General features: G+C 41.7%; 1 protein-coding gene across 1 annotated transcript in view; it reads left to right on the top strand.

Moving 5' to 3' along the window:
* Positions 1 to 4,614: 4,614 nt before the first annotated feature.
* B4GALT6 (beta-1,4-galactosyltransferase 6) overlaps positions 4,615 to 23,816 on the top strand; it is a 37,607-nt gene continuing 18,405 nt past the window's right edge. Inside the window, exons 1-2 of the mRNA XM_069854034.1 lie at positions 4,615 to 4,843; positions 23,559 to 23,675. Of these exons, the coding sequence (XP_069710135.1) occupies positions 4,729 to 4,843; positions 23,559 to 23,675 (232 nt within the window). The 5' untranslated portion in view covers positions 4,615 to 4,728. The remainder of the gene's footprint in view (positions 4,844 to 23,558; positions 23,676 to 23,816) is intronic.

Raw genomic sequence — 23,816 nt, 5'->3', positions numbered from 1 at the left:
AGTGACCCAGCTGAAAAATCATCAAACCTCTCCTCTCCCTCTTCTTCTATAAAAAAAAAAAAAAAAGTGTTACTTTCCTTCAACAGATCAGTACCCTGTTTTTTTTCAACAGAACATCATCATGCACAATTATGTCAATTAAATACAGGAAGCATGTTAGTTTAGTTTCTTGCATGTACTTCTTATAGCAGCACTTGCTGGAGTTAATGAAATATGTGACCTCTCGGAACAATTGATTGATGTGTTGAAGAAGGCATTGATTACTGCAGCCTTTGAGATGTTGATAATTTTGCAGTTGTTATTTTGGTGAGATCTTGTTTGATTTCGCCTTTGCTGACCCATAGAAAATTACTTTGGGTGGTTAGATTGAAAACAGGAATGGGAAGTGAGTTTTTTTGAAATATCGTCTTCCAGAATAAGCTGCAATTGTTTAAGAACTATTCTGTATAAATCCCATTGCAGGATGAAATACAGCAAAGAGCAATGTATATTCAATGGAATTTCCTTTTCTTGCTACAATAACTAAATAACAATATTGTGGCTTATTCAAAGAAATTATCTACTTATTGTGCAGTAATCTTTTTAACTGAACAAAATAATATTTAAAGAAGATGGAGGACTTTTAAAGTATTCTTTTCAGAGCAGGCACCTGGGTCTAGTTGTCTACCACAACTGTATGTGAGTCAGAGAATCATAAGAATCATAGAATCATAGAATCACCAGGTTGGAAGAGACCCACTGGCTCATCGAGTGCTACCATTCCCACCAATCTCTAAACCATGCCCCTCAGTACCTCATCCACCTGCACCTTAAACACCTCCAGGGAACTAGACACGACACATCTATCTTCTGAAATTCTGTTTTGCTATTCTTCCACAAATATTGTTATATATTTAAGCTAAAGTATTATTCCACCGGTTTTCTCATGGTCATCACAGAAGCCTTTAAAGTGTTACAAGCGCACCTAACAGTCTAAGCAATTGTAACAAAATTAATACTTTTAAACTGAAGACATGGCCCTTGCTTTTAGTTATGCAAAGAAAGTGACGCATATGACACTACTTAATGTTTCTCCATTCAAAAATTAGGGCCAGTCTTAAGATTTCATGTACCATGGATCTCATTTGTGACTCTGATAAAATTCAGCAAGTTGTTATTGTAAGCATCTTCTAATGTCCATCTCTGTTTACAGCATAGAATAAAACCTTCTAAAGGAGTATCAAAACCAGTGATAAAAGTGGAATATCAAAGAAGCATAAAATACTCAGTTATTACAGCTAATACAGTAATTCAGTAGCTACAATACATAAACCCAAAGCAATAACAGTGCATCACATATAAAATAAATTTTATTTAAAGTGAGATAGTAAGACATAAAGATACAGTACATCTTTGCTTCATAAACCCAAGTTCATGTCTATAGGGACCATACTACAGTCAGCTGAAGCTTCAAATTTAAGCCATACATGTATATAGTAGTTCAATGTATTTTTATAGCTAGTTTTACACTCTACTCATTAAAACAAACGAGATAAGTGAAGTTACATAGCTCCTACTGGCAACTAAGAGAAAATTTTGTCCCAAAACGCATCACTTAATATATTCATCTATCTGATACCCATTACAAGAATATCCATTAAAATATTACCAACATACCTGCTTCAGAGCTGAAGGAGTGGAGTTTCTCTCTCTCCTATGGGAAGCTTTCCTGAGAAATTCTTATGTCCATGCTCTGTATCAATGTGACAAATTCCATTATTTGGCTATAGATAGTTATTGTGCATACTGTATTCTACTGTAAATAAAAATGTTCCTGTTCAACATCTAGCAAAATTGGAGGCGAGAGGAACTTCTTTTTGGCTGTTTCAGTAAAAGGTCTTTTAAGTAAAGATCTAGTTTTGTCATCACTATCACTTATTTACATCACTACTTCACTGATTAATGAATAATTTTGTATTTCTAGCTCAGAATTTTACAGGTCTTAGCGGCTTAGGCTTTTATGTTTATTACACAAAAATATTGACATGGAAGTCTTCAGAGTGTTCAGAAGCTGTTTGCCTGTGACTGAGGTGAAGGAAGAAATAAGGGCAAACCTTCAGCTAAAATAACTCAACTCTGACCCACGCTGAATAAAACAAAATTAAGCTATCAATAATGCCTATTGCATAAAAACCATACTGCAAGTACAGTGACTGAAACAAAATTGTATTTGTGGGGAGAGGGGCAATTCTGTATCTCCATTCTTTTTACCCTATGTCTGAATAAGCTCAATAAACATTAACAATACAGACCTTGATCCGTAAGCAACCAGATCCTTTTGCCATCTCAGCTGCACCCAGGCACATCCTGGCCAGCTGCCAACCCCTTGGCACACATCTTCCCATCAGTGAGAGCATTCTACAGAGGAATAGGACAGATCACCGGCTTGACCCTATCACCTAGCAACTTGTGGTAGCCAAGGTGAGTTGCTAAAGAAAGAAAGAACAGCTACCTGATGTGAAGCTTATGTTACGTACTTTTTAAATACCTTTTTTTTCATGCAACGGGCTTGAAGGCAAAAAATGGAGCGTGTAGATGATTGTGTATGAATTCAGCAATTTGAAAGCGTAAGTTTAGCCACATCTTCAGTGCTTCCTAACCTGCTCAGTGGAGAACTGTTGGGTCTGCTGGCCCTGACTCCCATCTCCAGCTTCCCTAAACACATCCCAGGCATGACAAGATCCGGCTGTGGCTGCACTCGGCAGAGAGGCAATGACTGCCAAGGGGAGGTGAGGGCAGAACTGCTGCTGAAACGTGGGCAGGGGATGATACAAGAATTAGTAACTATTATAAAAAGTGGAATTTTTTTTTTTATTTAAGCTAAATTAGAGTTAAGTTACAACTAAGGAATTGTATTTTTTGGAAGTCCCTCTTGCAGCACGTTCTCTTTCACACTGTTTTTTCCAGATGCCAGGTCCTGCACTTGGGGCACAACAACCCTGTGCAGTGCTACAGACTAGGAGAAGTCTGGCTAGAAAGCTGCCTGGAGGAGAAAGACCTGGGGGTGTTGGTTGACAGCAACTGAACGTGAGCCAGCAGTGTGCCCAGGTGGCCAAGAAGGCCAGTAGCATCTTGGCTTGTATCAGAAACGGCGTGACCAGCAGGTCCAGGGAGGTTATCCTTCCTCTGTACTCGGCACTGCTGACACCGCTCCTCGAATCCTGTGTTCAGTTCTGGGCCCCTCAGCACAAGAAGGATGTTGAGGCTCTGGAGTGAGTCCAGAGAAGAGCGACAAAGCTGGTGAAGGGGCTGGAGAACAGGCCTTATGAAGTATGGCTGAGAGAGCTGGGGTTGTTTAGCCTGGAGAAGAGGAGGCTGAGGGGAGACCTCACTGCTCTCTACAACTACCAGAAAGGAGGTTGTGGAGAGGAGGGAGCTGGGCTCTTCTCCCAAGTGACAGGGGACAGGACAAGAGGCAGTGGCCTCAAGCTCTGCCAGGGGAGGTTCAGGCTTGACATTAGGAAAAAATTTTTCACGGAAAAGGTCATTGGGCACTGGAACAGGTGGCTCAGGGAGGTGGTTGATTCACCTTCCCTGGAGGATTTTAAAAGACAGGTGGATGAGGTGCTGAGGAGCATGGTTTAGTGATTGATAGAAATGTTTGGACTCGATGATCTTGTGGGTCTTTTCCAATCTGGTGATTCTATAATTCTCTGCAGAGGATAACGTCTTGTGTTCAGTGTGATCTGTGCTGAACAGATGCGTTTCCTGTAAATCAACCGTTTGAAGTGTTTCCCAATCTCTAATGCAAGAGCAGACAGAGAGCTGGTTCTGACCATTGCCAAGTTCGCAACAACATTAAAATTCGTTCTTGAAAAGCAACAGAACACACATAGGATTTCTGGGAAGATTTATACACACATACGTAGCTGGGACATACACCTCCTGTTTGGCTGCACACGACAGACGGAGCCGACCCCCTCTCGCCGCCCCAGTCGCAGCGGCCGGAGACCGCGCCCCCCAACCCCTCAGCCCTTCCCGCCCCGCCCCCGGCGCGACAACCGCGCGCTCCGCGCCAATAGGGCGGGCGGCCCCGCCCCTCCGCGGGCCTCCCGCTGGCAGTGGAGCGGCCGCACCTCCACCCGCCCCGCCCCGCCCCAACCCCGTGCCGGCGCGCGCGCCCGCCCGCCCGCCCTCCCGCCGCAGCCCTGCAGCCCGGGCGCGCGCGCTCCAACCGCCGCAGCTCCGCGGGGCCGGGGTCGGGGCCGCGCGGCGGCGGGAGCGCGCGCTCTCCCCGGCGGGGCGGGGCGGGGCAGGGCAGGGCGCGGAGGTGACTGCCCGCGGCCGACACCCGCCGTCCCTCCACCCCTGCGGATGCTGCTGATGCGCCCTCCGCCGCCGCCACCACCATTCGTGAAGGTGGAGCGGGTGCCCGGCGGCTCGAGCAGCGGCGGGAAGGATCCCCGAGCCCCGCGGCAGCGCTAGGCGGGGGTTGAGGGGAGGCGGGGGGGGGACGTCCCTCCGCGTTCCGGCCGCGGGGTCGGGGTGGGGGGGGACACAGAGCCGCCGCCCTCAGCCCCGTCCAGGGGAACATCGGGGAGGAGCCGGGGCGAACGGAGCCCCCCCCCACCCCCTTTCCCGGTCACCTTCCCGCTGCCCGATCCATGGGAGGAGCGGGCCGCCTCCCTTTGGGAAGCGCCGCGGCTCGCCGGGATTGAGCGGAGCGGCCGCCGTGGCGGAGGGAGGAGGATGCCACCGCTCCGGAAGGTGCTGCGGGTCTCCAATCGCTCCATGCTCGCCTTCATCTTCTTCTTTTCCCTCTCTTCCTCCTGCCTCTACTTCATTTACGTGGCCCCCGGCATCGGTGAGTCGGAATACGCCCCCGTCGTGGGCTGCGTGTGTGAAATCGGGGGGGGGGGGGCGAGGGGCGACCCGGGGGTGCAAAAGGCGACTTACTCTTCTTCTCCTCCGAGGGAGGCGGTAACGCCTGTGAATGTCGCATCTTTTGTTCTGTTGGGCTTCAAAACGCTCTAGAAGATTCATCTGCCACCGCGAGGTGGGTAAATGCGGTTCTTGCTTCCCACGCCCAGGAAAAGCGAAGGCAAAAAAAAAAAAAAAAAGCAGTTCACCGCTTCATCGTGTTGTAAATCGATGGTGGAAACCGAGAAAGAACGGCAAAACTGCCTGATAGAGTCACTTGAATGCAGTCATCTTTTAAATCATTAGTAGCTGCGTTAATAATAAAGCATGTGTGAACAGAAATTAAGAACCGATTTGAGCATCTGTTTACTTCTGTCAGTGGGACCTCTCTTCACAGGTTTTATAGCTTAATTTCGGCTTCTGAAGGAGACTTCAGAGGGGACACAGTTTCTTGAAGAAAAGCTGTGTAAAATTACTGTGCAAGTCTGGATCTGACGAAAAAGTGTGCTGTTCTTCTTAGTTGGCTCTTGTGCTGGTTTTGGGAGACCATCTGGCTTTTTCTCACTGGACCATCCTTTCAGAACTAGTTAACCTTACTCCTGAGATAAGATAGGCAGTATCCTGTATGATGCTCTGTGATATTTCACTGCATTGGGTGTCTATCGTCTAGCAATGATTTCCTTTTTTTTTCTCCTATGCTTTTCTTTGCTTACCAGGTGATGCTGAAATAACCTATAAAACCATTTCGCTCTTTGTTCTCAGTGCTAAGAACTCCTTTCTGCAATCTTTACAAGAAAATGTCTACATGGATTTCACCACTAAATCTGCAGGAATTGTTTCCTGTTGACTGATGTCTTTATGCTGTTTGGCTTCCTCTTGTTCACAGACTTCTACTTACCTTGTAAACCCCTTTCAAGGTGCAGTTGCTTCTCCCATACTTACAGCACTTCATACAATATTGACGTGCCTGTCAGTTATTCCGGTTCAAATAAATATAAACTTACCTCCCAGGGAATTTATCATGTGTCAGAGTTCTTGAATTGTCTGCCAGTGTTTCCCGGCTGAAGGGGGAGTAATTTAGTCTCGTGAGTGAGTGATGCTGTTACGGTCCATTTAGACATCTTAGCACTATGAGGCACTAGTGCAATAGTAGACTTTTAATTACAAGCAGTTGGTGTATGACTTATGCAGAAATTGCACTTTGCTTTCTCTTTATAAGTAAAACTATATTATCTTATAGTAATATATGCAGCTGGAGTTGTACTTAGTTATTTAAATGTTTCTTCTTCAACAGGTATCTTATAAGAAGTACATCCTCTTCTTGCTAAACAAAGCTTATGCAGTATCTTGTTCAGAATCAGAGCCTGTAATGATGAGACTTTTCTCTCCCAACGTCATCTTGCTGCTCAGCTATTGGGGTTTACCTGTCTGTTCAGTTTCCCTTGTACTAGGAGTGAGATTAAATCAACAGTAGGCACCAAAAATGTTCTTAGGGTAGGTTATTTAGGTCTGACCAACATTAAGGAAAAAACTGTTGGCACACTGATCTCTTGCCATCTCAGACGTATACTGCAGTTACCTCTTTCAAGCTGTGGTTTAACAGTAAAAAAGTCTTCAGTAGTTACACGAGTTTGTGATATTACAGGTCTTTCTGGCTATGATTCGGTGGTGTACTGCTGTGATTGTATGCAGTTGTGTTGTGAACGCCTCCAGCTTAAGCAATTTAAAACCCTACAATATTGCAGTTATTCTTTGTCTGTGGCACTTCTTGGATTCATTTTGAAATGCCACCATGCTGTGCTGGTCTTACTGCAGAAGGAGTATTGAAAAAGAGAAAGGAAAGGGCAATATGGAAATTTTACACTGGTTATCTAAGCCTGTCAGCTTGCGGGTGTTAATGCTGCTTTCCCAGATATATGTGCCTCAAAATGTTATTGTTATTAGTGGAGGGAAAGAAGGTCAATATTATCTTAAAACCAACAGACGTCCTGGCAGTTTTCTTGTGTGAAAATGTTGTCAGAATGAAACGTTATTAAAAAAGCCAGTAACACCCCACCACGCAGTTAATAGGCAGATGATTAATCTAATAATACTATGCTGTTTGCTTATGCCATGTGCATATTGTGGTATGATATAATGTAATATTTCAGTGTGCTTGCTGCTTTCCACTCAATGTGATGAAATAGATGTATCGAAGTCAAACGTGATGTGTGTGTGGAGAGGAGGAAGGCTTAATATTGCTTATGGAAGTTCAGCCACCTTATCTGTTAACTGCATTTAGGTCATACACGGTTAGGATCTGTCATAATTTTGTGTGTACGGGTATGTTTTAGTGAGGATTCATCACAACGCTTTCTTCCTCAGCAAGCTACAAGGCACAGTGGCAAAGAGGAGGAAAGTTCCAGTTGTGTCGTAAGGAGCTGGACCTGCACTCCGGCTGTTTTCTCTTCCTAATGGTCAGAGGAAGTGAGAGGGAGAAGTCAGACTCCCAAATGTTTCATAGAGCAGCAGTGTACTGGAGAGTAGGAGGAAAAAATAAGGGGGTTATGAAGCACAATGCCTTCCTGAGGTGTCAAAGCTGAGTGAAAATTTGAATTCTTACAGGCTGATAGAGAGAAATTCCCTCCTAGCAAGCAATTTGTGGTTTATCAGAGGGAGGAGATGTCTACACAAGTAAACCCATAGCACTAGGAGAAATCTCAAAGAGGTAATTATCATGTTGCATCTGTCCTTCTTGCTAATTAGCAATCTGTCCTTCTTGCATTTTTTTAGCAAAGTTGCAGATTTTGTGACAAATGCAATTTGGGCCTATTTGGAATACTGACAGTTTTGTTTAGAGAGAAAAAGTTGAATTAATTATTTGTCTAATATTTAAACTTTTTTATTCGTGAAACAGAAACTTTTGGTATCCTCTGTATTTCAGATCTGAGGAGAGGAAAAGCATTTAAATTTCAGGTTTTCACTAAAACATAATATTCCACAGTATATAAAAATATTGTGTATATATGGTTGGGAAGAATTCATACACAATGTTGGGGTTGTTCATGTGTCTCCTTTCCTGTCTTTTGTAAGAACAGAAGATGGGAGGAGGAAAAGATGACTGCAACCCTGCCTCAGCACCCAGGTGGTGTTTTGAGCTCCTCTGGCTATCAAACATGGAAGCAGATTGCTATCTAACTGCTGATTAAAGAAGACTACTATGTTTCTGGTTTTCATTTTCCCTGTTTAATTAAGTAGATGGTTTTTAGCAAAATACATAGGGATAGGATGGCAAGGTAAAATGGTAGAAAACATTTGAAATGCTTAAAATTTAAAGATCTCATTTAAATATGTTCAAATTATTCTTCTGTGTGATAGTCTCTCAAGTATTTGATGGAAGCAAATAACGGAGCTACTTCTCCAGAAAGACTCCTTTTCTGACAGTATTTGATGCTCCTTCTCTAGTACATGAAATTAAAAGATACAAGCTGAAGCTGCAATTTTTGAATCAGTCAGTGAAGGTGGCCTGTGATTCTGAAACTTTACTGGAAGCTACAACTATTTATGTACACTGTAGTTAAGAGACTGAAGAAGCTAGCTGAAAGCCAGAATCTTTGGCATCAATACATTCTTTTCCAGTGTTATAGATAATAGTACTGATAAAAGGGACTTGAATAGTTGAGATCTGGTGCTGACAGCTATTCAGAACATATTTAGATTCAAATTTACGTCATGGAAAAAAAAAACACAAAGATGAGGAAAATAAGGCAAAGTAGCAAGCCAGTGGTGACCAGGAGATATCATTTGCTGATCTTACTTCATTGCCGAGCCAATCTAAATATTACCAGAGACTTTTTGGTTTTGCTTTTCCTTTTTTCTATGAGCATCATAACTGAAATCACATTGGGCAACTTAATTGATCTCAGAAAATGATTTCTTACTCGTCTCTGGATTTCTTCCTACCTTTACCAGATTGGGTGGAAGAGTACCTTAGAACTGTCAATGTTGTAGTCAACTGGAGTCTAACTTGGCCATCTTAGACACGATGGCCTTTGTAGGCCGAGAAGGAAATAATAGCTACTGTTTTCTCTCTTCTGGTCTTCTGCTTCGCTCATTAAAACTTTACTGCTTCTTTGACAGTCCTATCCAAAAGGCAGCTGTCAAAGTTGAATTTGGAAACCTCCATTAGTTCACAATTTTATATCAATCTATTCTGTTATTAGGAAATAATTTTCGTAATAGGAAAGGGTGATATCAGTCCTTTTAAATTTGTGCAGAAATGGAAGAAAGAGGTGAAAAAACTATCAGCAAGATAAATGGTTGCCAGTGCTTGCAGGTACTGAGCCCATAGATACGGGCACAGCCTTTGTGCTAATATTCTTTGTTCCTGGCATCTGTAGTACTTGTGGTATTTGTAAAGACATGCTGGTTAATTGTAGAATGATTTAGATTGACAGGGACCTCTGGAAGTCATCTGATACAACCTCCTGCTGAAAGTAGATCCTACTAAATTGAATTGTTCAGAGCCGTGTCCAGTTGAGCTTTTAATAACCTTGGGGATGGATATTCTGCAGTCTGTTTGGGAAACCTGTTCCAGTATCTGACAACTGTGAGAAAATTGTAATATGCAATTGTAATTTACCATCTTGCACCTTGTATTCATTGCCTTGTGTCTTTTTTCTGTGTACCTCCCAATTGTTCCATTTAATCTTCTCTATATACTTTTACATAGTCGAAGACAGCAAAAGAAGTCATCCTTCCCTTCGCCATTTATACTTAAGACCAGACAAACCCATTTCTTTCAGTTTCTAGTTGTACATCATAAGCTTTGACTTGGAAGCTTTCCTCTGGATTTGCTCTGGGGTGCTAAGGTCTGTCTCTTACTGGGATCCTCAAACTGGACATAGTGTCCCAAATATATTTTTGCAAGCTGCTGGACTGGGAATAGTTGCTTTTATCACTACAGGGCAGTGCACCGTGGACTATTTGCCACAATAATACAGGGGTGGTAATACCTTGTCTGAGGGTTTGTTTTTCTGTCTTCAAGGCAGCAGGTTTAAGGCAGCTAAAGGGCTGCCCTGAAAGAGAAACAATAGAGCTATCCTGTTTAAAACGAAACACATCCATTGTTGCAATCCTCCTTTGATGCTGTGTGGAAATACCATCTGATAAAAGGCTGATGGGTTTTGCAAGAAGTGCTAGATGTTCACTTTTTTTTTTTTCTACTATGACTTTCTTTTACTACTTTCTAGAGAATTGTTCTCATGGGTCTCGTACAAGTTTCTTAAGTGAGTGAAACTTCTCTATACCTTTATTTAATAATTCTGCAGGGAAATGTCTGTACTACAGACGTTGTTGGTTGGGAGCTATTTTCAGCTATATTTCTTTATTGAGGTTCACCTGTTATTAAAGGTTTCCTTTGGAGGCAGGAGTAATTTTATTAGCTGCAGTCATCTTTTTTTTTGAGCTCTCATAGTTTTTCACTTCGATTCCACAAATTGCAGCCAAACCCATCAACAGAAAAATTTTAGTCAGCTTTCTGATGACTAGGTTCTTCCCTCTTTTCCTTGTGCAAAGAGGACTTGGGAGGCTTAAGCATTCTTCTGCTTTATCATTGATTTCCAGTGACCGGAAGTTCCTTGGCATTCTGACTAATAGCTTGAGCTCATTATGAACTCGGGTAGTTTAATGGGTAAGTTTTCTGCCTTCTTCTGGGAAGTGCACATATTTTCCCATGATGTTGGCCTAGCACCTGATGCTGAATATACTTTTGCTGTTCAGTCATTAGTGATGACAGTCTTTGACTTTTACCAACAGATAAGCTTCAACTAAACATGCATATTGCTTTCTGAATCAGTTGGGTTTGCATCTTGATCTGATTTTTTTTTTTCCCTAAAGTCTGTAGGTATACTTAGCTATTAGTCAGGGAACTTACCTGCATAAGATTTCATGGAATACTCATTTTGTGGTCTTGCTCTTAGTCGGAAAAGAGAAACAAATACAGGCACGTACGGTGTGCAGCTAACTTCATGAGGACAAATTAATTATAAGACCTCACATGAAATTAGTTTTTGCTTAATGCAGCCAGTTATTTGAATATGGTGTTCTCATCCATTGAGAATACATGTGAAGGTGCTTCACTGACTTGGCCCAATCTCTAACCATTTACTTAATTGTCTGTGGCTTTTCCTTACGAAGACTGTTTCTACAAGTGACTATCTCTGCTTGTTCTTCTGCTCTTAGTCTGTTTTCGATAATCTTTTGAATTCAAATAATGCAATGATGTAATGGGCAGCAGCATGCAGTGCTTGTGCATCATGTGGGATCCAGTGCTGGATTTGTGTGAATACAGTGCAGAGATTGGTTTTGGGGCTTTCAAATACAAAAGATGCCTTTTTGCAAGGAATTCCCAATGATCAGTTTGCTTGCTTAAATCTGCAGTAGTTGTTGTTGTGTGTACATTATTAATTTATTTATTTAATTTATGGTAATACTTGGAATATTTGATTTACAGATACTACAGTTTTCTATTTTTCTCGGTAACTGAACTCATTAAAGGAAAGTTCTGGAAGAATTTTAAGCCTAAGTCAAGTATTGGTCTTAAAATGTCACTGTAAAACTAGTTGTTGGTTTAATTGGTGTCCAAAGTCATCCTGTCTAGACCTGTATTCATTAAGCAAATATCTTAATGAAATTTAATTATGCATTTTAAAGTTGGAGTAGAAATGTTATTAAAACATTAGATTTTCAAAGAGAAATGTTTAACTAAAAATATTTACTTTCCTGATTGAATCTGCCTTGAGTAGAGGGAAAAAAACCCGAAACCAAGTGAATATAAAAGTTGCATTTTAAGTGGTTATATCAGTGCTGATTTTAAAATTAGTATAGGATACTGTTTCAGAATAAGCTGTTCAATTATTTCTGACTTGCTCAGTAATCAACTAATAGTCTGAGACTGGAGGATAGTATAGTATTAAATGTATTAGAAGTTGCACTGAACATTGTCATGTAAATGGAGACTATAAGTAGGATATTTTCTTTTACTGAATGCAGTAAACAGGGAACTGACGCTAAATCCCTCAAACTTGTAGTCAGAGAATTCATCCATTTGGCATATCTTTTGTGGCAGTGAGTATATATTGTCTGGAGTAAAAACAATTTTGAAGACTCTGTTGTAGCTGATAAAGATTCATCCATCTGTGATGTACGAATGATCCCTGTTAACCTCCTGAAACATCTGTAGTTGTTTGTATTTTCAGTAGATTGAGATGATCTGTATCTTCTTTGATAGGAATGGTTGGACTCGATGATCCGATGGGTCTCTTCCAACCTGGTTATTCTATGACTCTATGATTCTTGGTTTATTTTCCATACAAGGAGGTATACATATGCAGACTCAAATACAGTCTCACCGTGCTCATAGAATATGTTTGGATTTATTGTTATATTACAGATAGTGCAAAACTGGTATTAAATATTCAATGAGAAATCAAGTAGAAAAGTATGTTTCAAGGCATACAATTTTTTGCTTTTTTCTGGTTGTTGCATTTTTTTTTTTTAGAAAAAAACCTTCTGGTTAACAACTAATGTATAGCAATGGATAAAATCCTATGGAAGTTGAACACTTTCCATGGAATTTAGCTCTGTAGATTTCAATTTGTGACTAGGAACCAGTTTACAGTAGTCTTACATTACTTTAACTATCCTTCACTGCAAAATTGTTTAATGAATCCATTTTACAGACTGGAGTCCCTATCCTGAAGTTGTGAAAAATATCCTACGTCCTAAAATAGTGATGATGTTTTCAATATTCAGCTGAGCTCTACTTACTGTATATTTAGATTAGTTTGTAGAATTTAATCTTTAACACTTTTGTTTTAATTTGCCATGTGTTAACTCTGCCAATAGTGTATTTATAACTTCGATGTTGCTGAGAATAATATAACAACCTTGAGATGAGAAGAGATGCACATGGGACTTGCTCTAGAAATGTCCTCATGAGGTGACTTCCCATTTACAATTACTAGTGGAGGACTTTCTGTTAACCCATTTGAATCCATGTCAGTTTTTATGCAACATGTTGAATGTGCTTTTCAGAAGTCCTGTGAAACCCAGTGTTGACTAGCAGATGAGTAACTTAAGGGACAATGGTCATTTGGCAAAATGTATTTGATCTAAAGCTGTGTTTGTTGCATATGTTTCTTGCATTTGAATTCTGCAGTGTCCCTGGATTCTCTGTGCAGTATCTCCTATCTCTCCTGAGCTTTTCAGAGGGTTTTGTGGTTCATTTTTTTTCCCTGGAAGATCAGAGTATAATGTTGCTACAGCTGTTCTGGTGATCATCGTCTCACTTTTGAAGTGTGGGAGGCATTGCCTTTTTTTTACTAATTACTTAGAAAGTCTGTTTGATTTAAGGATTTTCTCTTCCTTGTTTTAGATTTTGTTTTGTATGATAAAACTTGCATTTTTAAATGAAATTTGTGATCTCCAAGCCTGTTCATGTTCTTTAGCATTTAAGTAGTCGTAGTATGTAATCTCATTAATCCTTTTCTGACTTATCTTAAGATAATCATAGTTCTAACTTCCTGCTGTTCTTAACAATGTTAGTCATTGATCCAGTGTTAAAATTAATTGTTCTGAAGTGTGTGACCCATTGTTTTCGCTTTGTTTTGGTATATGTATATGTATATGACATGATAAATTACTAAGCTTCTGGGTAAAACTAAGTCTTGTACTTTTTCTGTGATGCTAAGGGATAATAAACTAATGCAGTATTATGAGAAGTGCTTTTATTTCTTGCGTACTGCTGTAAGTAGCTTGTTTCCCTAATGGAGAATGAACTGTGAATGGGCCTTTTTTAACATAAGAAGAAGGTGTAAGTAGTCCTTTGGTGAATATTTAAATAACAGGAAGTTACCTGATAGGAAACACTGGGCCTTTTTTTACAGATGTTTTTGTATTTTAAGAATTAATGCATTCCATCTTGGTAATAGTCTTGTTTTTCGTCTAACACATGAAACTTAATAACTAGTGAGCTATAAAAAAGGGAGACAGATATGATCCATCTGATATTTTTAACATCTCCTCTGAAATACAGGATGATCCTTTTAATGTCTTGGTGTGCTTTATCAGAATGAGTTTTAAGTAATGATGAGTTTGCCCTAAGTAATGATGAGTAATGCCCTAAAACCAGAACTTTTGATGACTGACATGTGGCTGAGTGTCTATAATTGCTGATATAGATCAGGATCAATTGCTACTGAAAATTTAATCTAAATTAGGTATGAGCTCATGATCATAGTGCAGTTGATTTTGGTTGAACATTTAGTATGGTATGTATTCCAGGATGTTCTATATGAGTGTGTTATATCCTGCACTGCACTACCCATTTGCTTACCTTGTAAACTGTATGACAGTCTGAATTCTATATGTTGTTTGAATCAGAAGTGTTATTTCTTACTTACTGTGGACCATGTACAGTGAAATTAGGAGAATATGAAAAAAAATGAGTTCTAGGTGGTTACATTGTTTGATGTTTTCTTTGGTTAAATGTGAAATTTTCACTTCCTGGTTTGTGCATTGCCTTGCAGTGTGACAGGAGTGATGGTTGGTACAAATGCAGAAAGACAATTGTGGAAGAAGATCACAGAACAGTTGAGACTGGATGGGACCTCTGAAGGTCATCTGCTCCACACATCCCCTGCTAAGCAGGGCAACCTGGAGCCAGTTATCCGGTACTGTGTCCAGATAGCTTTCGAGTATCTCTGAAGACAGAGACTCCACAACCTCCATGGGCAACCTCTGCCAGTGCTTACTCACTGTCACAGTAAAGAAGTGTTTACTGATGTTCAGAGGGAACCTTCTGTGTTTCCATTTGTGCCCATTGCCTGGTGTCCTGTCGCTGGGCACCACTGAAAAGAGCCTGGCTCTGTCCTCTTGTCACCTTCCCTTCATATACATTACAAACATATTCATTGACCCTTTATATACATTAATATGGTCCCTCTGAGCCTTCTTTTTCCAGGCTGAACAGTCACAGCTCTTTCAGCCTTTCCTCATAGGACAGATGTTCCAGTCCCTTCATCATCTTCATAGCCTTTTGTTGGATTCTCTCCAGTATGTCCATGTCTCTCCTGTACTGGAGAACCTGAAACTGGACACAGTACTTGAGGTGTGGCCTCATCAGTGCTGAGAAGAGGGAAAGGATCACTTTGACCTGCTGGCAGCATTCCTCCTAGTGCAGCCCAGAATGACATTGGCCTTCTTTGCAGCAGGGGAACATTGCTGGCTCACGTTCAGCCTGGTAACCACCAGGACCTCCAAGGCCTTTTGTGCCAAGGTGGGTGACCCTAGCATATATTATTGCATTGGGTAGTTCCTTTCCAGCTGCAGGACTTTGCACCCCTTCTTGTTGAATTTCATGATGTTCCTGTCAGCACATTTCTCCATCCTGTTGAGGTCGCTTTAGATGGCAGCAGGACCCTCTGGCATATCAGCTGCTTAACCCATTTTTGTGTCATGAGCAGACCTGCTGAGTATAAAGTCTGCCCCATCATCCAGATCACTAGTGAAATGTTAAACAGGACCGAACCCAATATTGACCCCTGGGAGACACTGTTAGTCACTGGCCTCCAACCAGACTGATCCTTACCCGCTGTGCCTAGTCAGTCAGTTTTTGATCCACCTTACTGCTTGCTCATCCAGCCCGTACATCAGTTTGTGTCTGACAGTCTTACAGGAGGAAGTGTGAAATGCCCTACTGAAGTGCCAGTAGACCAATCTTCACTGGTCTTACCTTATGTCCTACAGGGCAGTCCTGTCATCATAGAAGTTTATCAGGTTGTTCAAGCATGACTTTGCCTTGGTGAAGTCATAGAGACTACATATTATCTTCTTGTCATTCATATACCTGAAGAATTATTTCCAGGGTTAGATGTTCCATCACCTTCCCAGGGACTGAAGCAAGGCTGACAGGCCTGTAGTTCCCTAGGTCCTCCTTCTTCTCATTCTTGGAGACAAAAGTGACATTTGCTTTCTTCCAGCCTTTGGGCACTTCTCCCAGTCACCAGGAGTGATCAGAGTTTATTAGGAGTGGTCTCGCAATGACATCTGACAGCTCCCTCAGCATTTGTGGTGCATCCCATGATGGCTCGTGGACTTGCATATGTCTGATTTGTTTAAGTATTCTGTGACCTGATACTTTTCCAAGACTACTTTTTCCCTACCAGGAGTATATCTTCCTTACTTCAGCCTTTCTGCTGGCCTCTGGGATTCCTAAGGCAAAGGTGGCTTTCAGTACTGCAGCCTTTTCCATGTCCTGTGTAACCAGGTCCTTGTCTCATTGAGCAATGGGCTCATGTTTTCTCTGGTCTTTCTTTTGTTATCTATGTACTTGTAGAAACTCTTTTTGTTGTCTTTGACTTCCGTGGCCAAATTCAATTCCATTTGAGCTTTAGCTTTCCTATCTGCATGCCTGGATGCTCAGACAATGTTGCTGTATTCTTCCTACTTTACCTGTCCTTTCTTCCACCTTCTGTATACTTCTTTTTTATGTTTGAGTCTTTCTGGGAGTGCTGTGTTCACCCACGCAGGCCTCCTGGCATTCTTGCTTGACTTCATATTCACTGGGACAGAGCTCTCTTGAGCTTGGAGGAGATGATCCTTGAGTAGTATCCAGCTTTCTTGCCTCCTTCTTCCATTAAGGATTTATACCATAGGGCTCTTCTGAGCAGATCTTTGAAGAGGTCGAAGTCTGCTCTCTTAAGTCTAGGATTGTGTCCTTGATTTTCCTTCTCCTTCGTGACCCCAGGATCCTGAACTCCACTATCTCATGGTTATTGCAGCCAAAGCTGCCTTTGATCTTCACGCTCCCAATGAGCCATTCCTTGATAAGTATGAGGTCCAGGAGAGCATCTCCCCTCATTGGCTCCTCTATCACTTGTGTCAGGAAGTTATTGTCAATGCATTCCAGGAACCTCCTGGACTGTGTTGTGTTTTATCTGTCTGTGTTGTCCTTCCAGCAGATGATAATCCCTCATGAGGACCAGGGCTTGTGAATATGATGCTGGTTTTGTATCTGTCTGTAGAGGAAATGATCCACTTGTTCTTCTTGTTCAATTGGCCCATGCCAGACACCCATTATCATGTCACTTTTAATCGTAACTCCCAGTTGGCTTCTCTTCCATCCCAGGTATTTCTCCATGTACTCCAGCTGCTTTGTCACACAAAGGGCAACTTCCCCTCTTCATCTTCCCTTCCTGTCCTCCCTAGACAGCCTGTATCCCTCTGTTACATCATTCCAGTTACGGGGGATATCCCACCATGTGTTTGTGATCCCAATAAGGTTGTAGCCCTGGAACTGCACAAAGATCTCTTTAAGTTATTATGTTTATTCCCTATACTGCATGATTAGTATACGGGCACTTGGGAGGCACCCAACTATGTTAAGGGTTGTATTCATGACAGCACAGGTAAGGTTTGTGGAAACCCATGCCAAGCTCAGGAAGATAACCAGTATTAAAGTACCAGTGACAGCTGAGAATCAGATTGCTGTGGAAGTCATCAAACTCTAGCCCTTAGTATTCTGCTGTCAGCTTTATTCTCTCACCACGTTAGCAGAAAAGATATGTTTCTCTGTTACACTTCTGGCTGTTGTGGATTATCTTGAATGCTTTGTGGCTGTCACTGTTGGTTGATGTGATGTATGAACTGTGCTTTGTTTTTCCACAGGTCTTTGCTGACAAACCTGTGCCAGTAAAGGAGATTTATTTTTAGGACTAAATTAATAACTTCGGGTTTTGCCTGATGCTTTTAGCTTCTGAAGTAATTAATCGGCTACTAAAGCATCTCTTACTACCTGAATAGATGTTGATTGACAGTGGAATAAGCTGGTTAGGTCTGTACTCCTTGTAACTATGATTCTGTGTGAAACCCAGATAGCTGGGACAAGGGGTGTACAGAAAGGAAGGTGCTTCATTGTGCTTATGTATTTGGGTAGAGATGGATAAGTTGACAAGCAGATCAACCAGGAAGAGGAGGTTTTGGATTGGGGTGGGCTACAGGAATAGCTTGATGAAAACATGTCAAGGCTAGATCTTGATTCCTTAGGCCAAGGTGACAGCAGAATTTGCTTGGTTGTTTTTTTTAATTATGTCTTTTCAGGATGCCTGCTTTTTAGGGAAGTATCTTTTCGAGCATTGTCTCTCACAAAGGTCTGGTGTGTTTGTTCTAATTTTTATCCTGTTCATCAGGAGGAAGTTATCCTTCCACAAAGGGGAGATGCAGATGCTTTTGCAGAAAATCTGATCTGTTATCAAGGATTATGACTGCATTATCTGGGCCACGGTAGTTTCCCATAGGAATTATTAACAGTTATGTGACCCTACTGACTTTCTTGTGGACTTGTTTGAAGGTTTTAGGCTCAGTTCTGTACTGCATGAGGTTCCTAAGACTGCAGCAGTAACATGTTTGAGTAATTTTCCCTAATAGTCTTTGCAGTGACTTCTGGAGCAGATCTTTCATCTCAACTATATCAAGAGCAGTTCTGGAAAGTGTACTTGCTGGTTGCACGGTGTCCATAATTTCTGTCACTGTGTGTAGTGAGTAACATCTGTCTGTCTAACAGCTGTAGTGTTTGCAATCAATGTGATTTGGTAGCATTCAGAAGGTCCTGTGGTAAGTGAACATGTAAGTAGAAGAAAAAACACTGATCTTTCTTGTTAAGAAAGGTGATTTCTTTCTTAGGAAGTCTGAAGATAGGGGCTTGTACTGAAAATAAGGAGGTGATTGGTGAAAGCCAACATAGCTTCACTAAAGGCAAATTGTGCCTGACAAATTTAGTGGCCTTCTGTGATGGGTTTACAGTGTCTGCCTGGACTTGTGCAAAGCATTTAGCAGTTTCTCACATGACATCTCCTTCTCTAAATTGGAGAGATGTGGATTTGATGGATGGACTATTCCATGCATAAAGAATTGGCTGGATGGTCGCAACTCAGATTTGCTGTCAACAGCTTGATGTCCAAATGGAGATTGGTGACGAGTGGTGTTCCTCAGGAGTCAATATTGGGACTGGCTCTGTTTAACATCTTTGTTGGCAACATGAGGAGTGGGATTGAGTGTGTCCTTTTGTTGATGACATCAAGCTAAGTGGTGCTGGATGCAATCCTGAGGGATCTTTACAGGCTTGAGTGGTGGGCCTGTGCAAACCTTATGAAGTTCAACAAGGCCAGGTGTTAGATCTTGCATATGGATTGGGGCAATGCCAAGCAGAAATACAGACTGGGTGGAGAATGGATTGAGAGCAGCCCTGAAGGAGGAGGACTTAAGGATCTTGGTTCATGAAAAGCTCAACATGACCCAGCAATGTGCTTTCACAGCTCAGGAAGCCAACCGTATCCTGACCTGCCTCCAAAGAATAGTGAGTAGCAGGTCAAGGGAGGTTGTTTTGCCCCTCTACCTCTGCTCTGGGACCCCAAGTGTAATAAGAACATGGGCCTGTTGGAGCGAGTCCAGAGGAGAGCTTTGAAGATGATCAGAGAGCTGGGTCAACACTCCTGTGAAGACAGGCTGAGAGCATTAGGGTTGTTCAGCCTGGAGAAGAGAAGGCTGTGGGGAGACCTCATAGCAGCCTTCCAGCACCTAAAGGGGGCCTACAAGGAAGCTGTAGAAGGACTTTTTACAAGGCCATGTAATGATATGACAGGGTGTGATGGTTTAAACTGAAAGAGGATAGATTTAGTTTAGATATTAGGAAGGAATTCTTCAGTATGAGACTGACAAGGCCCTAGAACAGGTTGGCGAGCAAAGTTGTGGACGCCCCACTCCTGAAAGCTTTTAACATCAGGCTGGATGAAGCTTTGAGTAGGCTGGAAATGAGCAAGAGGCTGGGAGAAGATGTAGCTGGCATAGCTGACCTGTACTTACCAAAGAGATATTCCATACCAAGTAATGTCATGGTCATCAATAAACTTAGTTAATTCTCTGCCCCCTAGCCCCATCGCCCCATCCCTCCACCCCCCCAGGGCAGCCATTGCTTGGAGACTTGCAGGGCATTTATCTCCTAGTGGTGAGCTCAGCTGGAGGTTTTGATTTTGTTTTTCATCACTTTTTGCCCTTCTGACTCCTTTCCCCATCCCACTGCACAGGATTGATGAAGCAACTGAGTAAGGCCTTACTTGCCAGCTGGGTCAACCCACTACACCTGATATATGTGAATTAAGGTTATGTTTCTATAAAACTGCTCTTCAGCAGTGTTAAAAACTCACGCAACTTTAGCTTTTGGTATCACATTAAAAAGGAGAATAGAGCACACAGCCTTCCAGTGGTAAACTCTGAAATCAGTGTTTATTGATTTAAATTAAAAAAGAACTGTATTTTAGTGTTGGAATAGGAAGATATTGAAGAGAAGAGCTATACAGTAATATATGGGGAAAAGAGAAGGCAAGATCCCAATTTGACATATGCTAAAGTTTGAAGAAAATAATTCTTTGTTCATTGGGAATTTTTTTTTCTATTTGAAAGGCAAAAATCCAATTAGTTTTACTTTCAGGAAAGCCTTGAATTTTGAAATGGTTTGTTTGAAGGTAAATATTTGTTATTGGAGGAACAGATCAAATTGCTTTTATGTCAATTCCTGAAGGAGAAGGTTTCTTGAGTAGGTAACTTTGTATATGAACTTAAGAATTGTGCATATTCCCTGAAATATTTAATACAGACACCCTAAAAGAATTCGAATAGAAAACTGTGAATTTAAGAAAATAATTGGAACCGCAACTGTGCTAAACCACAGTGAAATTGGTTAAAAATTTGAGAAGTATTTATGCTAGTTTTCTGTAAGGAAATCTGAATGTTATCTGTTGTCCTAGTTCCCAGTAAAAATAATTTTTGTTGGATTTCCTACCTCTGTCATCAGGCCAAGGTTTTTCTGGTTTGTTTTGTTCTGTTTTAGTGGCCCCAGGGTGCTGAGATGACTTCAGGATCGTAGCAGCGGAGTAATGTTTACACACATGTAAACTCAACCAAAATAGCTAGTCATGCTGACGAGGAGTCTGAGAATTACTTGCCATGCATGATACCTGACATGTTGACAAACTGCCTTTAAATGATAATATTCCTTGTTTCAATAAGTTCTTTGAAAGCCAGGAGATTGCTATTCATTCTTTTAAAAGTAGAAACAGCATTATAGGTCTTGCAAATAATATTCCTTAAAAGATTAGGTTGGTATTTGTATCTCTGTAGGTATTGGTAGTATTGTTTGCTAATGTGGTGGAATTAGGCATTGTATTTTCCTTTGGAAATGGCCCAGTCCTTTATAAACGGTTCTCTGTAGCTCTGGTCTCTGTGTTGTGCTGTTAAGAAGATATCAGCTGATCTGGAGTTATTTGTGTCATGCCTCTGGTGCTGGGTCATCTGATGAAGAGGAAGTCCTGACATAATTTTCTAACTTTCTTTAATCTCTTTAGGACAGATTAAGATTAATATGTTGTCTTTTTTCTGGTATGTTTAGTTCTTTCCTCCAAAATTTCAGAGCATTTTTTGTTAGGGTGGTTACTAGTATGGTGAGTCAAATATCTGCCAGACAAATGGGCACTTAGCATAGGTAAAGTGACAGATGAGCCCTTTGATCCTCTTTGCTACCCAGAGTAAAAACTGTTCTGCAAAGGCAATTCTTCCTTCCCTTTATGTTATTTTTTGAGCTCTCTGAGTCCTGGATAGGCATTTGCTTAGTGACACATAAATGCAGCTTATTTTCCAGCTTACTTACTCTCTTCTCTTTAGGGCAAAGGATTTTCTTGAGATCAGGTTTGAGGCTTTGAGTGCAAGGCTGAGACAGAGGAATGTTTCATGCTGTTATGGTTAGTGAGTCACTTAATTACTCAGAATGTTGATTTATTCACCATTGATGCCTATAATAAATATTTCACATATAATTATAAAATATTAATACTTTGAGATTGGCAGTGATTTGTAGGAGTTGTAATGAAACAACTGTTGGGGGTGAATGAATAGCAACACATTTTGACTGAAAGTTTTGTTAACTATTGAGTAAAAGGGGGACTATTTAATGGGACTGAGACGTTTTCTAGACATGTTTTGCCCAGTATTTCTGATGTACATATAGATGCATATTTGAGGGATGTGTCTACATATGAAAACATTTTTATTGGTAAATTCAATTTTTTTTGGCATTGTCAATTTTGTCAGTTAAAGAGAAATTAAAGAGTTACATGTAGTGTGTATGGACATTTTATGATTTTAGGTTTTTATATAGACCTGTGGTAATGAATCCATTTTATTCTTTTGTTTTGTTACTGTTACTCTTGCCAAACTAACCTGATCGTCTTCTATGATAAAGTGACTCGTCTACTGGATGAGGGAAAGGCTGTGGATGTGGTCTTCTTGGGCTTCAGTAAAGCCTTTGACACAGTTTCTCACAGCATTCTGCTTGAAAAGCTGTCAGCCTCTGGCCTGGACAGGCGCACACTCTCCTGGGTGGAAAACTGGTTGGACAGCTGGGCCCAGAGAGTGGTGGTAAATGGAGTTAACTCCAGCTGGAGGCCAGTTACAAATGGGGTTCCCCAGGGCTCAGTGCTGGGTCCAGCCCTGTTCAATGTCTTTATCAATGACCTGGATGAAGGCCTTGAGTGCACCCTTAGCAAGTTTGCAGATGACACTAAGCTGGGTGGAAGTGTCAATCTGCTGGCAGGTAGGGAGGCTCTGCAAAGGGATGTGAACAGGCTGGACCGCTGGGCAGAGTCCAATGGCATGAGGTTTAACAAGGCCAAATGCCGGGTCCTGCACTTGGGGCACAACAACGCTATGCAGTGCTCTATACTGGGAGAAGTCTGTCTAGAAAGTTGCCTGGAGGAGAGGGACCTGGGCGTGTTGGTTGACAGCCGACTGAACATGAGCCAGCAGTGTGCCCAGGTGGCCAAGAAGGCCAATGGCATCTTGGCTTGTATCAGAAACAGCGTGACCAGCAGGTCCAGGGAGATTATTCTCCCTCTATACTCGGCACTGGTGAGACCGCTCCTGGAATCCTGTGTTCAGTTCTGGTCTCCTCACCACAAGAAGGGTGTTGATGCTCTGGAGTGAGTCCAGAGAAGATCAACGAAGTGGTGAAGGGGCTGGAGAACAGGCCTTACGAGGAGCGGCTGAGAGAGCTGGGGTTGTTTAGCCTGGAGAAGAGGAGGCTGAGGGGAGACCTCATTGCTCTCTACAACTACCAGAAAGGAGGTTGTGGAGAGGAGGGAGCTGGCGTCTTCTCCCAAGTGACAGGGGACAGGACAAGAGGCAATGGCCTTAAGCTCCACCAGGGGAGGTTCAGGCTGGACATTAGGAAAAAATTTTTCACAGAAAGGGTCGTTGGGCACTGGAACAGGTGGGTCAGGGAGCTGGTTGATTCGCCTTCCCTGGAGGTGTTTAAGGCACGGGTGGATGAGGTGCTGAGGGGCATGGTTTAGTGTTTGATAGGAATGGTTGGACTCGATGATCTGGTGGGTCTCTTCCAACTTGGTTATTCTGTGAGTCTAAGATTCACTTTTTGTGCATCTTCATCTTGAAGGATTAATGCTTGCTAGCCATGGATTCAGACAGAGTAACAAATATCAAACTCTGTAAATGGATATTACAATAATTTGGAAATACCTTATTTTAATTCAAATTGTTTTTTGTCTTATCAGCAAACACGTATCTCTTTATGGTGCAAGCTCGTGGTATAATGTTGAGAGAAAATGTAAAAACAATAGGACACATGATCAGATTGTACACTAACAAAAATACTACACTGAATGGCACAGGTAAGAGTATTTCTTACATAACTTCATTTTTAAAAGATCTTTATGAGGGGCAGGGGGCTGGCATCAAACCTTAATGAGATTGCTTGATTATGAAAACCTAGACCCAAGTCTTACTTGTCTGTAACTGGAGCGAAGGCCAAA

This window comes from Phaenicophaeus curvirostris, chromosome 3 (assembly GCF_032191515.1).
Source record: "Phaenicophaeus curvirostris isolate KB17595 chromosome 3, BPBGC_Pcur_1.0, whole genome shotgun sequence".
Taxonomy (NCBI): domain Eukaryota; kingdom Metazoa; phylum Chordata; class Aves; order Cuculiformes; family Cuculidae; genus Phaenicophaeus; species Phaenicophaeus curvirostris.
The sequence above is the reverse complement of the archived record's forward strand: the minus strand, read 5'-3'. Positions and strand labels throughout refer to the sequence as shown.